Raw genomic sequence first — 17,864 nt, 5'->3', positions numbered from 1 at the left:
TATTTCTAGACTTAACAACCTTAAAACATCAACATCAACCCCTAACCCTCTCCCCCTCCTGTTGCCATGGAGACACCCTCTGGTGTCCCCATGAAAGCAAGTGGGGAAAGAGAAAGCAGAAGAACAGAGAGAAATAATAAGAGTGATTAGAATAGGAGATAGATTTGACCCTGTTACAGTAGATCCTATTATAACATAGATATTTCAGGAATAGTTTATTTAGATATTTATATGTGTCGATGTGGCAAGTTAAACTGCCACTACCGATGTCCTTTATGAAACAGAACTGATTTATAGCCTGGTATTAGGCTTTAATGTCAAATAACAACACTGTGGGTTAGTGTTTCGGGCTGTTTTATTAGTCACTATATATATATTTCTGAACACAAAGGCTTCTTTTGTTATACCTTTAATAGAAATTCTGAATATTTTACCCTCCTATAATATTGTATGTGGATGGCAAGAGTTAGAGGAGTGGGTAATTGGGTCGAGGTCCTGCAGTTGTGCTGCCTTAAAAACCGTGACAGATAAAAAGCAGGCAGGAGTCTCTGGGACTTTACCTGACACAAACTTTGAATAACCTGCTTTGGTCTTTTGGGCACATCCCAGGAACCGTGTTCATTATTCCAGGGAGCTGTCCCAGTTTAGAGCTATGTGCTATCTAGGTTCTTCGGGCTGTTGTCGGATAAGGTGTGTAGGGTCTGATAAGGCATCAGAGCATGTAAATTGAATAGCTATCCTTCAAATGAAGTAGTCCAAATGGGTATTCATCAGTTCACAGGCCCAGGTAACAGACGCTCGGGCTTTGATATGAAGGACTTAAATTTCAGATAAGACTTTCATGGGTGGGAAAAAGTCCAGAGTTAATACTGTCAAAGGAAGGTAGCCTGACTTGTGGATTATGAACAATTACACAGAGATTTTACATTACCACTAACTCAAAGTCAGTGTCCTACTGGGAAGATGATTTGAGAATAAATTATCCACACCATGTTCTCTAAGTCTGAGTGGTTTCTTCAATTGGGTAAGTGAAATATAGTCAAGAAAATGGGAGGGAAAATACTTCATAGAAGTGCTAATCCACAATCTATTATCTCTCTCTAGGTGTAACTCCCAAACGGAAGGTAATCAGTACAGCCGCTCCTTTCTGAATATGCAGACTGAAGCTTTTGCCCATTCCAGAGAAAGGTTAACCCTGGCTGATGTTCCTTGCACTCGTCTGGATCAGGGAACAGCATTTCCTCCTCCTTCTCACCGTGCCTGCTCTGTTCCCATCATCCCATCTGTTCAAGCATCCAACCCGGAGGACAGAGCAGAGGATCGAAGCACCACGGTGTTGCATTATAAGGATGGAGCCTCTGCTAGCCAACCTATCAATTCAGAGACTGAAATAGGGTCATTGGCAAATTGCAGCCAGGGATCACATGCACTGGGGAACCAAACCAAACACAAAAGCCTTGTCACTTACACAACAGCTTTGGGACCACGTACAGAGTCTACTATGGCAAAGACAGTCATCTCTATAACCGTACTGGGATCAGGGAAGGAGCTCGTGCACCAATCCCCCAAATTGACCAAGTCCCCTGGAAGACTAGAGCATCAGCAAGTCCAGTCCACTCACAAGGAAAAAGAGGAGCAGGGGGCTGCTGTATACAACTCACCTATAAGGAGAGAAAGAGACTGCCATCTTCCCACTGAGCTTAAGGGTCTGTCCAGTTTCAAAGCCTCTAAGAGCTGATTGGATAACTTCAGAGGACTGGAGAATTAAACTAACATTAAAGCAGTGGATTTGGAAAGAATGAAACACTAAAATCCACGAAGGCTCTATTCCTTTGCCCTCACCTCCCTTTTACTGACACAAGACTTACACTCTAAACTCTGTAACTGCATTGTGGATTACAGGAAGAACTTGCTATGACAGAATTCAGAACACTGGATACCTGAATATACAATGTGAATAAATTATGAAATTATATAATGACTGTGGTTGGGATGTTGATTTAAAGAGGCATTAAAGAAGAAAAGAGATTTATATGCCATTATTTAACAAAAATGCTTCTACTTAGAAACCAAATAGTGTGTCATCTCTATGTTGTTTCTCTATTGTAAAAAAAAAAAAAAGAAAAGAAAAGAAAAGAAAAGAAAATATAATAGATGTCTTAACTATATGTATGTCATATATAGGATATATATGACATACAACAGGACAAAAATAAAGATGCAGAATATGATGAACAGGAAGCTTTTCATTTCCAACAGCTCTACCATTCTTAGACATAACCCAATTCAAGTTTGTCTTTTCTCTGTTTTTGCTTGAGGACGTGAAGACGTGAGTTTGGTGCTTTATGAATAAAATCTCTATGTCACCTTGTGATTTGATCAGAGAATGTCTCCACACACTGGCGGGTATTACACAGTGATCAATGCTCTATTTCCTGCCACCCACTCTATGCATGGCAGACAGATATCTGCAGCAATCACTGGCACAAATCTACAAAACGTGCCAATAGGAAGATAGTCAGTCACCAGCGCTGTCTCCATGGTAACAAGGACCCGTGGAGTCAGATAGTCCTCACAAGTTTGAGCTGCTCTGCATCCACCAGAGCAGACTGTCAGCAGATTTAATCATTTACTTGTTTATCATCCACAAAAGTAGCTACCCTAATTAAATCTAAACTCATTATTTAGCATCAGCTATTTTCAAACTGGAAAAAAAAAAACAGAGCACGAAGTTCTTAACTAGCCTATTTTTCTTTCAGGTGAGAATGTTTTTTAGTGGATTTAATCAGAAAAAATATTAAACACTGGTGCTATTGAAGTCTCTGCCCATGTTTAGCCCTCTACCAAAAGGTTGAACATGAAAGAAGTTCCCCCTGAAAGCTAGAAAAAATATGATTCGGATTGAGCATGAATATTAAAACACGTTACAACCAAAATACAACTGAAATAATGGCTCTGTGTCTGGCATCATTCAGGAAGAACGACATGATATTTCCTCTTCATGTGGTCTGAGAAGGAGCCAATATAATAATCAACCATTATGGAAAACCTTCACATGTAATGACATGTAATATGCCATCATGCAAAAAATATGCAAAGGTGCATTTTACTTGATGTCCTGAAAATTAAGTCAATGTGACATTTTTAAATAACATAATACTGTATGATCACATGTGAAAAATAGAACCCTGAATGTGAATAATAAATAAATCATGTGTTAAAAAAAAAAGAAAGAAAGAAAGGGAAAAAAAACTTATTCACTATATCTGAAATGTCAGCAGGGGAAGCATGTCACATAATATTTGCATTCTTTAAAGAAACATGTAAAAAAGCATATATATATATATATAAAGAGAGAGAGAGAGATAGATAGATAGATAGATAGATAGATAGATAGATAGATAGATAGATAGATAGATAGATAGATAGATAGATAGATAGATAGATAGATAGATAGATAGATAGATAGATTACTTGTTTCACCTTGTTTGGTGTAATAATCGACACTTTTTGCAGACTAATGGTACATAAGATTGGATTTTTTTTATATCTATTTTTTTACTCCTCAGAAGCATATCTTGTAAAGCTTTTGTCAAAAGACTGTTAGATGGATGATAATATGATTGACTACATTGCATTGTTGACTCTTGCTAAATTGGACCATCTATTATATCTATAACTATTGACGTGGGCAAGCAGATTCCCCCGGGGAGATGGCTAACAGTTTGAGGAATGGAAAGGGCCAAGCCACAGAGACTGGTCAGAAATGAGCACAGGAGAGAACTGGGAGAGAACAGACACAATAAGGGCAGGAGAAAGAAGTAAGATGTACTGTATCTGTCACCTGAAATGAGCAGCAGTGTCTCTGTGAAACAGTGCTGCATGTTTAATATACTGAATTAACTGGCTGACCCCCACATCTCCACACCACAGAGCCTGTCAATGCTGGTGCAAGCTGGAATTTCATATAGGCTTGAAGTTCCACTTGAGTGAGACGGACTGGTGCAAAGTATGACAGATGATAGGTCTTACTGAATATAAAGGAATTCTACCAGCTTTAAGATGCACCTTCCGTAACCCCTTAAGCAGTGACAGCTGAGAGGCAGGTGGAACAGAGGCCTATTTATATCATTTATATCAGTCATTTAACAAATGTCAATATAACTATCAATATACTAGTCTTCACAATTATTTTTAGTCTTTTGCATTCATTATAAATCTAAAAGATGTTTAAATACAAATGACGTCTTTAAAGTGAGCAACAATTAGTCTCTTTTTGAAACCCATTAGGTTCTGTTGATTTGCTAAACTTCCTACTTGTGCGGTGTTACCACGCATAGCTTTAATAACTGTATTAAATTAAGTTATTACTTATTTACAAGGATACGAGACAGTACTAGATAGTAGACTATAGAATAATCCAGACTCACAAAAAAATCGATGGTCTGAGCCACTGCCACCTTAGAGAGTCAGGCAAATATTGCACAATTTATTTATCATTTAAAGAAATGAAGTAGTTACATGCCCTGCGATGGGTTGGCACTCCGTCCAGGGTTGGCACTTCGTCCTGAGATAGACACAGGCTCCCCGTGACCCGAGGTAGTTTGTATAAGCGGTAGAAAATGAATGAATGAATGAATGAATGAATGAATGAATGAATGAATGAATGAATGAAGTAGTTACATGCCCTGCGATGGGTTGGCACTCTGTCCAGGGTCTATCCTGCCTCAATGCCCGATGATGCCTGAAATAGACACAGGCTCCCCGTGACCCGAGGTAGTTCGGATAAGCGGTAGAAAATGAATGAATGAATGAAAGTAGTTACATCTGTCATCTTACTTTATAAACATCATCCTACATACATCATACATTCACAAATATGCATTGACTATATTCAATTGTTCATTCATTGCATTGCAAGGGAATTTACCACAGATGGTATACCAGTCAATTGCAGGGCTCCATGCACACACATTCACACCTGAGGCAATTTAGAGCAGCCAGTCGAGCTATCTATATGTTTTTAGACAGTGGGAGGAAACCAGGGAACACAACAAAATAGACTATAATGCATTAACTTTAAATTAAATTTTAAACCTCTCATAGTATGTGGAATATGTAATTTATACCAAATGTAATTTTAAACTGAAACAATACTTAAAAACCCATTACTGTTTTAATAACAAAAGTGTGTCTACGAATATGAGACTGGTGGTCTGGTGCCTTCCATAGCCTTCCATGTCTTTTTTAATTCCTCTATTAGCTCATGTAGAGAGAAATCGATAATAACAATGTGATTATTATTATGAACATAATTAGAAAATGTTAGTCGCAGGTACACTACAGCAGAGCTGAGGTAGGTAGGGGGAGCATCATGCATAGCTAAAGAAACAGAAAATTAAATATGGTCTACCTCTCAGTGACATTTTCCAGGAAATCTATAAAGAATTAAATACATTATTTAGAATTTTATAGCTTTTAATTAATACATATTTATGTAATAACTGTATGCTGCAATTTACATCACAATTTGAATTAGACAACTTTTCATAGAGGGAAACATAAATATTATAAAATACTTAAAAAGTTAAATATATAAGTCAATAAATCTGTCAATGAATCAATCAATCTCATTTGAAATATTTCTATCAGATAACCCTGAATATAACAATGAAACCATTTCTGCATATAATGAAATTATTTCTCTTCTAAGGATCTAAATAACGTATAAAATCTAAACTGTTCCCAAAAATACAATATTAATTCAATATAATATTAAACTATTTAACACAATCTGTATCATGGCCTAAAATGCAATATCAAAGCATATAAAATCACATTAAAAATTCTGATCATATACTATTTAGAATCACGCCTCTTGCTGTTTGCATCAAAATTATACATATATAATAATAATATCAAGAAGAAGAAGAAATAGCAAGCTCAATTTGGGGGGTTGGGGTTGGTTATTAAGGCAACTGTACATTTCTGTAGCCAGTCAATGGTTTGGTAAAATAAAGTATTTTTCGATATGAATTTAACACTGTGCATTCATTCATTCATTCATTCATACACATAGAATATGATACACCCTGGACGGAGTGCCAACCCATCTCAGGGCACACACACACTCTCATTCACTCATGCAATCACACACTATGGACAATTTTCCAGAGATGCCAATCAACCTACCATGCATGTCTTTGGACCGGAGAGGAAACCGGAGTACCCAGAGGACACCCCCGAGGCACAAGGGGGAACATGCAAACTTCACACACACAAGGCGGAGGTGAGAATCGAACCCCCAACCCTGGAGGTGTGAGGCGAATGTGTTAACCACTAAGCCACCGTTCCCCCTAGCACTGTGCAGTAGGTCATAAATTGAAAAGATTTGTTATCCTCTAAGTTTAATATCAGAAAGTACTGGGGCCAATGTTACAATTAATCTACCTATGTCTGTTCAGATTATCCTATAAATGAAAGTAAATCTATGATATAAAAGGACGTGTCATGTTTTGTTTGAAACTACACACAGTTTGACACCTGAGTGAAATATCCCTACATTATCCCTATGCAGTGTATTACTTTATTAGCCATAGCAATGGAATGAATAAAGTATTTATAGACTCATTTTACACTGAAAGTAGATATAGTTTAAAAGGTGCACAAAGAACCTACATAATGGATGGAGAGGTAATCTAATATCACCCTTATTAACCTCATATTCTGGTAAAAAGAAGTTTCCATCCACACTAATGCTTTAATGTTGAGAATTATTACACCACAACCACATGCTCAAAACCAATTTGAAAAAATGAGATGTTCTTCCTTCGTAGAACGGGGTAGCAAATATACGTCAACTGTATTTGAATATCACTTTTAACAATGGACATTTTTACAAAACAGGATTCCAGATATATATGTCTCTACTAAGCCTGTTGTATTATAGTGGCAGTAGAATTTTAATAAGTTATAACATTTAGGTTATTTTTATACATTTTTTTTATCTTTCTCCACTTCCCTAGCAATTTTATCATAATAAATTATGCAATAAATTAGCTATTTCAGCTATTTATGGCCTGTCAGATTACACTTCTCTGTGTACTTCTTATCGCTAGTTCTAAAGCACCAGTTAAGAAAAATACTATGTTCTTTTTCTCAGATGTGTAATGTAAGATTTTACTAAAAACAATTAAGTTGCAGAAGGTTTAAAAAAAAAATACATTAAAGCACAGTGTTTTGAGTCATCATGACAAGTCTGTATTGTCAGACCAGCTTGGGCCAGTTTTGACTGGAATTATCAATTAGATTCAGATGTCCAATTCACAGAGAGGGTGTTACAAGAACACAACTCACATAGCCAGTTCTTTTGTCATTTCTGCCCAGTTGATGATCGTGCTAACTGGATGGCTGAATGCTGGATCTAAGTAATACAAATGTCCAAATATTGGCTTCTTGAATATAGATTTTGAGTCCTTCTATGGTACTCACTGTGCTTTCTAAAGTAAAAAAGCAGAAATTTGGTACAGAATCATTTCCTGTTGTTGTGATTTTGAGGCTTTTATATAGTCAATATTAAAAGTGACTGTGAGTCCTTTTATATTTAAGTGCTTCCCTGCAGGCTGCACAGCCATAAGATGGCCACCTGGACCAACAGCAAGGGCACAAATTACTCCCAATGTAGTGTGAGAGAATGACCCCGCTGGTGCCCCAAAATCTGATGGCGGCATACCTGATGGCAGGGTATCTGCCTGGCAGCATACCAATACTGATGGCTTATCCTTTTGTACTTCAATCAGATGCACGTTTCTCTCTCTTTCTCTCTCTCTCTGTAGCCCACACAGTCATCCTGCCTAATTATACTAATTAACCTCAACACACAAAAAACAACAAAACATCCTGGCCCAGACCGACAGCCGTGCTGAGGTTACAGAGTGGTGCAGAGAGTGGTGTTTAAACGAATCAGACATCATATCTGCTTCAATTAGCAGAAGAACAGGTTGAATCTACCACAGGAAATGGTTGCTGTCTTTCCTTGTCTTCTGAGAATTTGAGAAAGAAATACAAAAGGGTGGCATCTGTATTAAAAGCAAAAATACAAAATAGAACATAATACAGATTAACAGCTCACTTGCACAAGAACAGATAGTCATCACATACAGTATAGTGTCCCCATTTGTAAGAGGGAAGGGATATCTAAGATGAATTATTTAATATAACATTAAGATCAAACAATGATTTGGTCATGATTTTTAGTATCTTTAGGCTTTTTAGCATCATCCTTGATTCAAAATGATTTTCTCCTATTAGCATTCATGCCGCATTTCTGTGCTAACTGAAAAGTCATGTGAGATTTAATCCTGTCTTTTGTTAGCTTGATTCTTAGATAAACAATCGGAAATGAACTATTCTCAATTAATTTTTTTGCAAAAAATGGGAATAAAGTCAGTCGGTGAGTAGGCAATAGGATTAATGTTGATTGAAAGACCACGTTATTAATCGGTTTAAATGTCTAGAAGTGTGAATAAGGTTTATGGTCTGCTCAAAGGAATCATGACTTAATAAGTGCACCTTTATTAGTGGATTTGTTAATTGCCCATATTTGGCTTTCAAATGTGGTTAATGTTATGCAGCATTCTGTGCTAGCTTACTGTTATATTAGCATAAATCATGTCATCTCTGTACAAATTTAATGGGTTAAGGTAAAGGAATGGAAATAGTACAATTCATAAAATAGCTTACCACTGAGGTCCCTCAAGGTTGTATACTTATATATTTGATCCTGTCTTGCCTATACTACATACTATGACTATGCTAGGCTAACAAGCAGCGAGGGACCACCAGCTATACTGAGGACAGGTAAAAACTCTGACATGCTGAGAAGAGAAGAAAAACAGGGCTTTGTGAAGACATTAAACATTCTGTAATTCACTCAAAATGCAGAAAACAGATGGTAGCTTGTTTTTATGTACTTTCAACAACTGTCAAAAAGTGGATTTGAGGAATGTAAGGTGGAATAAAAAACACAGATTCAGACACACTAAGCCACGAGAACTCTTATGTGTGAATGTGATGCATTTAAAAACATCCACCTGACATCAGTCTCCCATCTGTCTTATCTCATATGTCATATAAAGTTATTTGTCTATATCCACTTCCTTTCATGGCCTTTCCTTTTATGTAAAACCATACATTTCATATGATGTTTTCTCTTCAAATATCCCCAAACCCCTTCTTTAAATGAAAGAAAGTATATAATCTGACACTTGGACACCCTTGAAGAATTAGAAGGTTAAGGGCAAAAGGACAGTAGCTCTGGTAGCCCTCTGGCTTCAGGCTCACCTCCCATCAGCTCACATGAGCAGGTCTTTAATCACTTGACTACCACAACTACCATTTGCTCACAGGGAGGTCTACAGAGCCAGTTCTATAGAGCCACAGGCAGGCTCTGCCAATCTTGGAAGCCACAATTATGTGCTGAGAAAAGGCACAAAGCAAAAAAATAAATAAAAAATCCACCTTCCTCTTCACCTGTAGGTGACAACACTATGAGCAGATGAGCAGCCCCTAGTGGTCAAAATTGTTTGTGATGACCTTAATCAAGATTAGCTGTGATTCAACAGCAGTTCCTAGTGGTGGTAAGGAGATCTGAGGAAACAGATGTGAAAGCCACATGAATTTGGCACAGCTTTGCTGATAGTTTTGGAAACAAGGTGATGGAAAAGTCATTACTAAATGTACCAAATTTTGGAGTAAGGTTTAACAAATGTGTAGGTGAGTAGAACCACTGACTGATTGTATAAGCCTGTGTCATCTACATTCTCACTTCTATATTTAACTCGACTATTATTTATAAATAAATAAATAAATAAATAAATAAATAAATAAATAAATAAAGACAAAGATTACTTCATGTATTTAGGATTAAGGTGTGCACTGCTCATACCCTTAAACTTGGATCAGACTTGGATCCTGACTCTGAAAATGACCAATCACCATGACTCTAAGCAGCATTTATCAGTATTATAGCATTTGATTTTTACTATCTATTAAGACCTTAAAAAAAGAAGACAATAGGACTATGTAGTTTATTGTAAAATGACTGAAATAATAAGCACTTGCTTCTTTGATCGTAAAAAGTATAGCATCAGGGTTAACATTAATTCTAGAACATTTACACATCGTTATTCATAAACCTTTGCCATACAGACATTAGTGACTACGCTGGTTAGTGACAATCTCCTTAGACTTTGTTGAATCTTCACATGATTTTGGACTGTCTGCCTCCTTGCAGTATCCAAACCTATTTTTACTGAATTATTAATTAGCCTAATTTTATGTGTAACCAGAGACCAGGTTTTTTTTTTTTTTCTAATGGAACAAGTAGGTAATAGATGCATAAGGCTTTTAAGAGATTTCTAAACTTAAGCAAAAGTAAAATATAGATTGTGCTGCACAGTGAAAGACGCCAAAAGAATTACTTAGTTTTGATCTCTATTTAAATTCACCTACTATGAATTAACCCCGCTGTTGTTAACAATGTAGCCTTTGAAAGACTTGACAGGCTTTTGTTTTTGATTAATTACATTTGATAATGAGCCTCACTGTTAGACATGATTATTACATCAGTGGGATAATTAGTGTTTATTTTGGAGTTGGCATTATGAATTATGTAAATTAGAAAACAAAGAAATCCACCTCTCCAACAGCATCGTAGAGGGTAAAGAATAAAACATTAAATAGGTCAGTGTAATTGATGTACTTACTTTCTGTATGCGTGAAAATATTGGGTTTTTTTTTTAGTCCTAGATTTATATCTTCTTGTATTGAGCTTAGGTTTTAAACAATTCTCTTTACTTTAAACATGTTTGAGTGCCAGTTACAGTTAGAACAAAAAAAAAAGATAATTTGTCTTGTTCTATTTATAATATGCAACTGTCTAGACCATGGCTTCTAACAAGGTTGTTTGTGTGTGCATGTGCATGTGTGCACTTGTGTGTTTTTCTGTGTCCTTACTCCTTGGATGGTGGTGTGAGAGATGTAAAAGTAAGGCAACACAAGACAAATAGACAGAACGGTATATTGCAAGTCATCGGGTCTCTATGCACAGCAGGCACAGCAGATACAATGAGACAAAGCTTTCCACTGCAGATAGAATGTAGTTATAAAAGGACTTAGAAGATGTCAAAACACGAGAATGAGCATGCATAAATTAAAACAAGCATTAAAAAATGCAATATATCAATTACATAGCCATTAATGAATACAAAACAATAAAGACAACAATTAGAAAGCGGTTACTGTCGATTAGGGGTGTAGGGAGCATTAAGACGTAATGAGACGTGAGGGACTGATGTTCTCAGAGCTCAAGGGCTACCTGGAGAGCGGAGCAAGGGGGAGGAGAGTTAACACCATCTGCTACAGTGCTAGAGCAATATGAGACACACAGATAAAGTTGCACTATGGAAAGGAGGGGAGAAAGGGACAGGTCAGGTAACACACAAACATATGCATGAACCCGCTCTCTCTTTCTCTCTCTTTTGTATTATTATTAAACCAAAGTGACAACATTTTTACATCAGACAGGAATCCCACAACATGGTGACAGAAAACAGGTGTATGTATACACATTTTGGAAAAATGTCTTAACTGTCAGGCACAGACTGTGATGTCAGGGACACCTGTCTGTAGGGTCACTGCAGGAGACAGAAAGAGAGAGAGTTTGTGTGTGTGGGAGAGAGAGAGAGAGAGAGAGAGAGAGAGAGAGAGAGAGAGAGAGAGAGAGAGAGAGAGAGAGAGAGAGAGAGAGAGAGAGAGAGAGAGAGAGAGAGAGAGAGAGAGAGAGAGAATCAGGTAGAGGGGTGAAATTAAAACCCTTAGGGAAGCTACGCAATGAAGCAAAACCAGGAGAAAGAGAGCAAGTGGCAGAAAAAATTGGCTGCAAGACGCTAGAGGAAGAAAAAGAGGACAATTGTAGAAAAAGAGTGCATGGGAAAGAAAGTTCTAGAAATGCTGGTAGGAATGTGGCTTTTAAGTGATATATATTTACTCCATGTTAAACAGAGCACACCCTGGGCCCTCCTTGCCATTTAAAACCTATAGTCTTCCTCTCGCTGGGAAAGCCTTCTTCAATCAAGACTTGAACCACAAGGAAAAGGATTACAAGTGTGATCACTACACAGCCGTCAAGATGATGAAGCAAATTCTTCAAGATATGTACATCGAGCCAGAACTGCTACAGGAGCTAAATGAAGAACAGAAGCAGATTCTCTTCTATAAGATCCGTGAGGAGCAGGTGCGCCGCTGGAACGACAGGGAGAGCAGAGACCCCAGTACAAAAAAAAGGAGTGAGTACACTGATCAGGGAATCTGTATAGCACAGTCTCGTGTGTCAAACAACATTACAAGCTATAATTTATCATAGAAATTTTGTCACGATAAACTTTGATGTTGGCTTGACAAAGCCTGTCTCAATTTTTGAAAAGTAATATGCAGTTTTTAGCAAAAAGAGCTACTGCTCACAATATCGTTGCATATGGTACAAGGAAATAAGGAAGTGCTTTAATGAGACAGATCAAAATTTAAAACAAGCAGGAGTGATTTGTTTGAGGAAAAAGTAAAAGCTATATTTACCTTCCCATAACTTTCATCAGAACATTTTATTGCAAATTGTTGCATAGTAGGCTTTAGTAGCTGATGGGATGTTCCATTAACTATGACAATAGTATAGTAAAATATTTTAGTTTGTATCGACAGCATTACCAGATGAATATGTGCTGTGTCATGTTTTTGTTTTAACAAACTTATTAGATTTATACTGCTAGTATCGCATGTTATCATGTTCTTTATCATATCAGGGATTTTATAATACAGGAAAACTCTGCCAGTTCTTCTCAATGTATTTGGTTGTGTGTTCTCTGGGCAGGTGACCGTAGAGGCATTCAGTGGCTGTTGGGCTCTGATGGTGACGTTTGGGTCTGGGTCATGGGGGAGGCCAAAGGAGACAAGCCCTACTATGACATTGTAGAAGAGCTGATGGAGGAAAGGGCCAGGAAGCAGGCCCAGCGTGAGGCAAAGGAGCTCTGGTGAGAGAGGCTAAAAACATGAATGCAGGGACTATAGGGAAGGAGGGAGGGATTGATAGGGAGGAGAGAAAGAGCTTGAAATGAATAATAAAAAAAAGATGCTATTATGGTGAGATAGAAGGAGAAGGAAAGAGAAGGAGGGCAAAGAAAAGGGATTGAGTAAGAGATATAAAAATTGGTGAACAGGCAACAAGGGGATTGGAGGAAAGTGTGAAGACTGACAGATGTGAGTCACCTAAAATGAGGAGGAAGAGTGAGTGAAAGAGATTAACTGAAAGTGAGATGATGAGCAGTGTGTCAGACATTCCCTGTTGAATTTCCTGAGGCGTATGAAGGAAGCAGAGATTGAAAAGAAGTTTCGGGATGCCATGGCAAAGGAGAAGGCTCGGTTTGTTGCTGAGAAATGGAGGGAGGAGACAGATGACAGAAGGGCAGCCAAGCAAGAGGAGGAGGAAGAGGATCGTATTCGAGAGGAGCTGAAGGTTGGTGTTGTAAAACATATGTAGCTTTTATCAGTTAAACAGAGTGAAAAAATATACATCAGCATAATAAATGTATTAGCTATATGCTTGTATATATATATATATATATATATATATATATATATATATATATATATATATATATATATATATATATATATATATATTTTTTTTTTTTTTTTTTTTTTCCCCTCAAACTGATATAAGGCTTTCTCTCAGCCACAGTGAAAGATGCAAATCTGCTTAAAGTTAAAAAAATAAAAAAAATACTCCAGATCTCAACCAATGGAAATTCAGAGAACCTGTGTGGAATGGAAGCCTACAACCTTTGCTCCTTGTATAATCTGTTATGTTCTATTTATACAATGCAACGGTCTATACCCTGGCCTTTGATAAGGTTACATGTGTGTAATGCTGACTCGATGGTTTAAAAAAAGAAATAAGATAAATGGCCAGAATAGTCATTGTCAGGTCATGTGATCTCTATGTATAGCAAATGAAATATGAGTCTTAAATCAGTGCAGATCACTCAATCTTTTGAGTAGTCTCAATCTCAAGTCAAGTCAAGTCAAGAAGCTTTTAGTGTCATTTCAAACATATAGCTGGCACAGTACACAGTGAAATGAAACAACAGTTCTCTAGGACCTCGGTGCTACATAAAACAACACAGAGACTTAAAGTAAGATAAGACACACAGATAAGACACACAGATAAGATACACAGATAAGACACACAGATAAGACTCACAGATAAGACTCACAGATAAGAATGAGCATATTTACTTCAAAGCCAAGCAACATCTCAATCACATACCAACTAATAAATAAAATAATTTACATTAATTACTAAACAACAGGAAACAACTTATATAAGCAATGCCATATATGGATGCAAGGAGCATTAAACTGTAACGACAAATAATGGATGCAAAGAGCATTAAACTATAATGACACATAAATGGGGGAACTGGGGCTCTTGAAGAGGAAGTAGACTGTATTTATGTGTTTTTGAGGAGATGAAGGTGGGTCTATGCTAATGCAAAATAAAAATATAGTCTTCCCCACTTAAACTGATTATAATAGAGTGGCCGAAACAATGTCAAGTGGAGCATGGCTTCCTTCTCCAATCCTATTAGTTTAATTCAACACACTGCCATGGATATAAAGTAGTGTCAGAATACTTTCTACTTCACTCAAGCCTTTACTAACTAGCAAAGGTGAATGGGTTCAATTATACCTAATTACTATGCATTTTGAGGCCATGTTGAATTATTTAAAACTTGGCAATCTCGCCCAATGACGATAGTGATCTCTGCAAGACAAGGCCAACATTTGTAGGTCTGATCTTTGATGCTCAGAGTTAAAAGGATAATGTCAGCGTTAATGATACAATCCTCCAAATTAATCATTGTAGCTTAGTCGTTAATGAAAATGAGATCAGCCGCAGTGGAATTTTCTTCCAGCAATGCACTTTATCTGAGTAGAGATGAGGATGATCAATTAATTTTATCTTTGGCTCCAAGAAATTTGAGCAGGAGGAGAGACAGAGAGGTGAGGAGGAAATCCGAAAAACAGAGGAAAAGCGAGCGAAGGAACTGTACATCTCTCTGAAGCAGGAAGAAAAGAGAAGCGAAAGGGATGACAAGGAATGGCAGGAACAATGTGAGAAAGCAAGTGGAGTGGAAGAAGAAATTGTACAAGTGGGCCAGTCCCATTAAAGCGTCTGATTTCTATTCAAATCTCTGTGTGCTTCATAGTGCGCCGCTCCAAAGCGGCTGATGAGGAGATGAAGTGTAAGGCTCGCCGCGCTAGAGATGAGTACAAACGCCAGTCCCTGCGCGCCATCGAGAAAGGCCTTGTGGCTGGAATAAGTGGACTGTTCCAGAAGACGCATCTGAATGGCTCGACTCAGAACCGGCGCCATAGTGATGTCATTGATCGGCCATCAACTACTCCATCCGATGCTAGCCAATCACATCCTGCTGTTCCAAGTGCAGTCGCCCCTGTCCAGTGCCGCCGCAGACAGAACCGCAGATACAGCAGCCCACAGACACAGTCAATATCGGAGGGGTACCTCTAAATCCTATATGTTACTAGACTGATCATTATCACCAATGTACTAATACTTCAATACACAATAATTACAATAATATTAAAATCTTCTTTCAATCTTATTTTCTTTTCTAGCCCAGTGTGGATTCGGCCACCTAGGCCAACATCTCGTGAATCCATCATACGCTGGTTTAAAGAGGAACAAAAGCCCAGAAGAGCCGGCTTTGAGAGGAGCAGCGACACCGTTTCCCCTTGGTTCTATGGTAAAGAATGCAACATCAGTGTGCTACACTTTTAGCCTATAAACTTTAAGAAACAACTCATGCTCTCTTTAAGAAACTATATTAAGAGGTTCATGATAGATAAAATGGCAAAGAAATCTTCCCAAGCCCGGAAGAAAATGAGCTTCCAGGTCGCTAAGTTGGGTAACAGGCACTTTGGTGTAACAAGAGACTAGATTAGTGGTTTTAGACAGAGAGAGCAGTATCGATTGGACTGCAAGAGAGAGCAAGTGGTAAAAGAAACAGATGACAGAGCGGAGGTGCAGTGCACAGAGTTAGAACAAGACTGCAGAGATGGAGAGAAACAGAGGTGGCAAAACTCAAGCTCAATAATTTACAGCTTGCAGTTTGGTTGATTGGGGAAACGATAAGATTAATGAGTGTCAAAGTGATGTTATTCCACCATGGCAACACGACAGTGAGGCCTGTCGGACAACAACAGTGTGCCAAGGCATCTGTGCTCTCTAGCACGTACAACCCATTCCCTATCACTCACTGTCTCTGTCCTGTCTGCCATGCTCTGACTCATGTCTGCTCTGGGTGGCTTTTCTTCAATCTAAATGTGTCTTGTTCTTTTTTTAACTCTCTTTTCACATTCTTTATGTCATCTATCCATCTCACCCAACGGCTCACACCTTCTCACACCTTTTTTGCACACACCTGTAGGGATCATCTCTCGGCAAGAGTCGGAGTCCTTGCTAATGAATGCTTCTGAAGGCTGTTTCCTAGTCAGAGTGAGTGAAAGGATCTGGGGATACACTCTGTCCTACCGGACAGCCTCTGGCTTCAAACACTTTCTCATCGATGCCTCGGGTGATTACTACAGCTTCCTTGGAGTGGACCAAAACCGCCATGCTACTTTAGCTGACCTCATCGACTTCCATAAGGTTAACTTTTTGCAATCTTACTTAAGTTTTTCTCAAAAACACTTTTCGTTTTGGGATGAATACGTAGTTTGTCAAACTTACACATGCACAGTGGCAGTCAAACACTCACAGGGTGCTGATCACAAAGCTCAAGGAGTGTGACTAACACAACCACAGTAAGCACAACTGTCCTTCCATCTGTGCTACTGACAGAGAGAATTGATTTCAGTACTAAACATATGCATGCTGTTGTCTATACCTGGGCTGTTGCTCATTTGTCTGGCTGCTGGTGTGTGTTTCCTCAGGAGGAGGTGATAACCACATCTGGAGGAGAACTGCTGCTGGACTCTTGCAAGCTCAGAAGCTCTACGCCAGATTATGGAGGACTCTTTCAGTGACTCTTTTCTCCATTCTCATCTTGTAATACTCTGACTTTAACCTTCACAAACTAGTCAAGCACTGCATCACATAGAATCACAGTGATTTCCCCCATCATCACATCCTTGTGGCCAATCAACAAGCTTCATGCCTTTTCAGGACTAAATAAAACTCCTTATTTCTATTCTAATCTGCTTGGTCACTTCTTGTACAGGGAAGAAACAGAATGCCACCTCGTGTTGATTGAGCTTAGCAGGATTAAAGAGGTGTGTGCTGGTCTGTGCCTCGAAGACTCTCACCTCACTGAACCAAAACCTGAATCCATATAAAGACCTCCCTCCTCCATTCAGACCAGTTTCAACTGCCTAACCATCCACATCAGCTGCCTACCAGCCTACTCCTGCCTCACTGCCCTCCTAACCACACACAGCACCAACAGACAAAAAAACACAGGAATAAACAGAGCCACGTAATGTGCATGGCTGACCTTGCTGAAGTTGTTGTATTGTTCAATGAAAAGCAGCAATTTCAGTGAATATTGCAGACAAGCTGAAAGGAAGATGGAGAGTTGAAGAAAGAATGGTGTAAAGGAAGAAGTGCAGTTTCAGTTTATCTCTACGTGTCAAACCAGGATAGCATTAACATTTCTGACAGCTAGCAGTTATTGATAAGACCTGTGTGTGTTAGGAAGAGGTGGGAAAGAAGTGGATAAGTAAATATC

General features: G+C 38.3%; 2 protein-coding genes across 3 annotated transcripts in view; both read left to right on the top strand.

The window, feature by feature from the left end:
- Nucleotides 1–3,155, top strand: part of nrg3b (neuregulin 3b) — a 127,173-nt gene extending 124,018 nt beyond the window's left edge. For both annotated transcript variants that reach the window (XM_047816988.1, XM_027140378.2), the window contains exon 9: nucleotides 1,105–3,155. In XM_047816988.1, coding sequence (XP_047672944.1) covers nucleotides 1,105–1,738 — 634 coding nt within the window. In that variant the 3' untranslated portion in view covers nucleotides 1,739–3,155. The remainder of the gene's footprint in view (nucleotides 1–1,104) is intronic.
- An 8,761-nt stretch (nucleotides 3,156–11,916) lies between these two features.
- sh2d4bb (SH2 domain containing 4Bb) lies at nucleotides 11,917–17,281 on the top strand. The gene is made up of 8 exons (XM_027140632.2): nucleotides 11,917–12,347; nucleotides 12,926–13,085; nucleotides 13,411–13,567; nucleotides 15,090–15,228; nucleotides 15,324–15,636; nucleotides 15,754–15,881; nucleotides 16,566–16,786; nucleotides 17,071–17,281. The coding sequence occupies exons 1-8, from the start codon at nucleotides 12,053–12,055 to the stop codon at nucleotides 17,161–17,163; spliced, it is 1,506 nt and encodes a 501-aa protein (XP_026996433.1). The 5' UTR covers nucleotides 11,917–12,052; the 3' UTR covers nucleotides 17,164–17,281.
- Nucleotides 17,282–17,864: the final 583 nt, after the last annotated feature.

This window comes from Tachysurus fulvidraco, chromosome 8 (genome assembly GCF_022655615.1).
Source record: "Tachysurus fulvidraco isolate hzauxx_2018 chromosome 8, HZAU_PFXX_2.0, whole genome shotgun sequence".
Lineage (NCBI taxonomy): Eukaryota > Metazoa > Chordata > Actinopteri > Siluriformes > Bagridae > Tachysurus > Tachysurus fulvidraco.
Note: the sequence above shows the minus strand (reverse complement) of the source record. Positions and strands in the feature narration are given on the sequence as shown.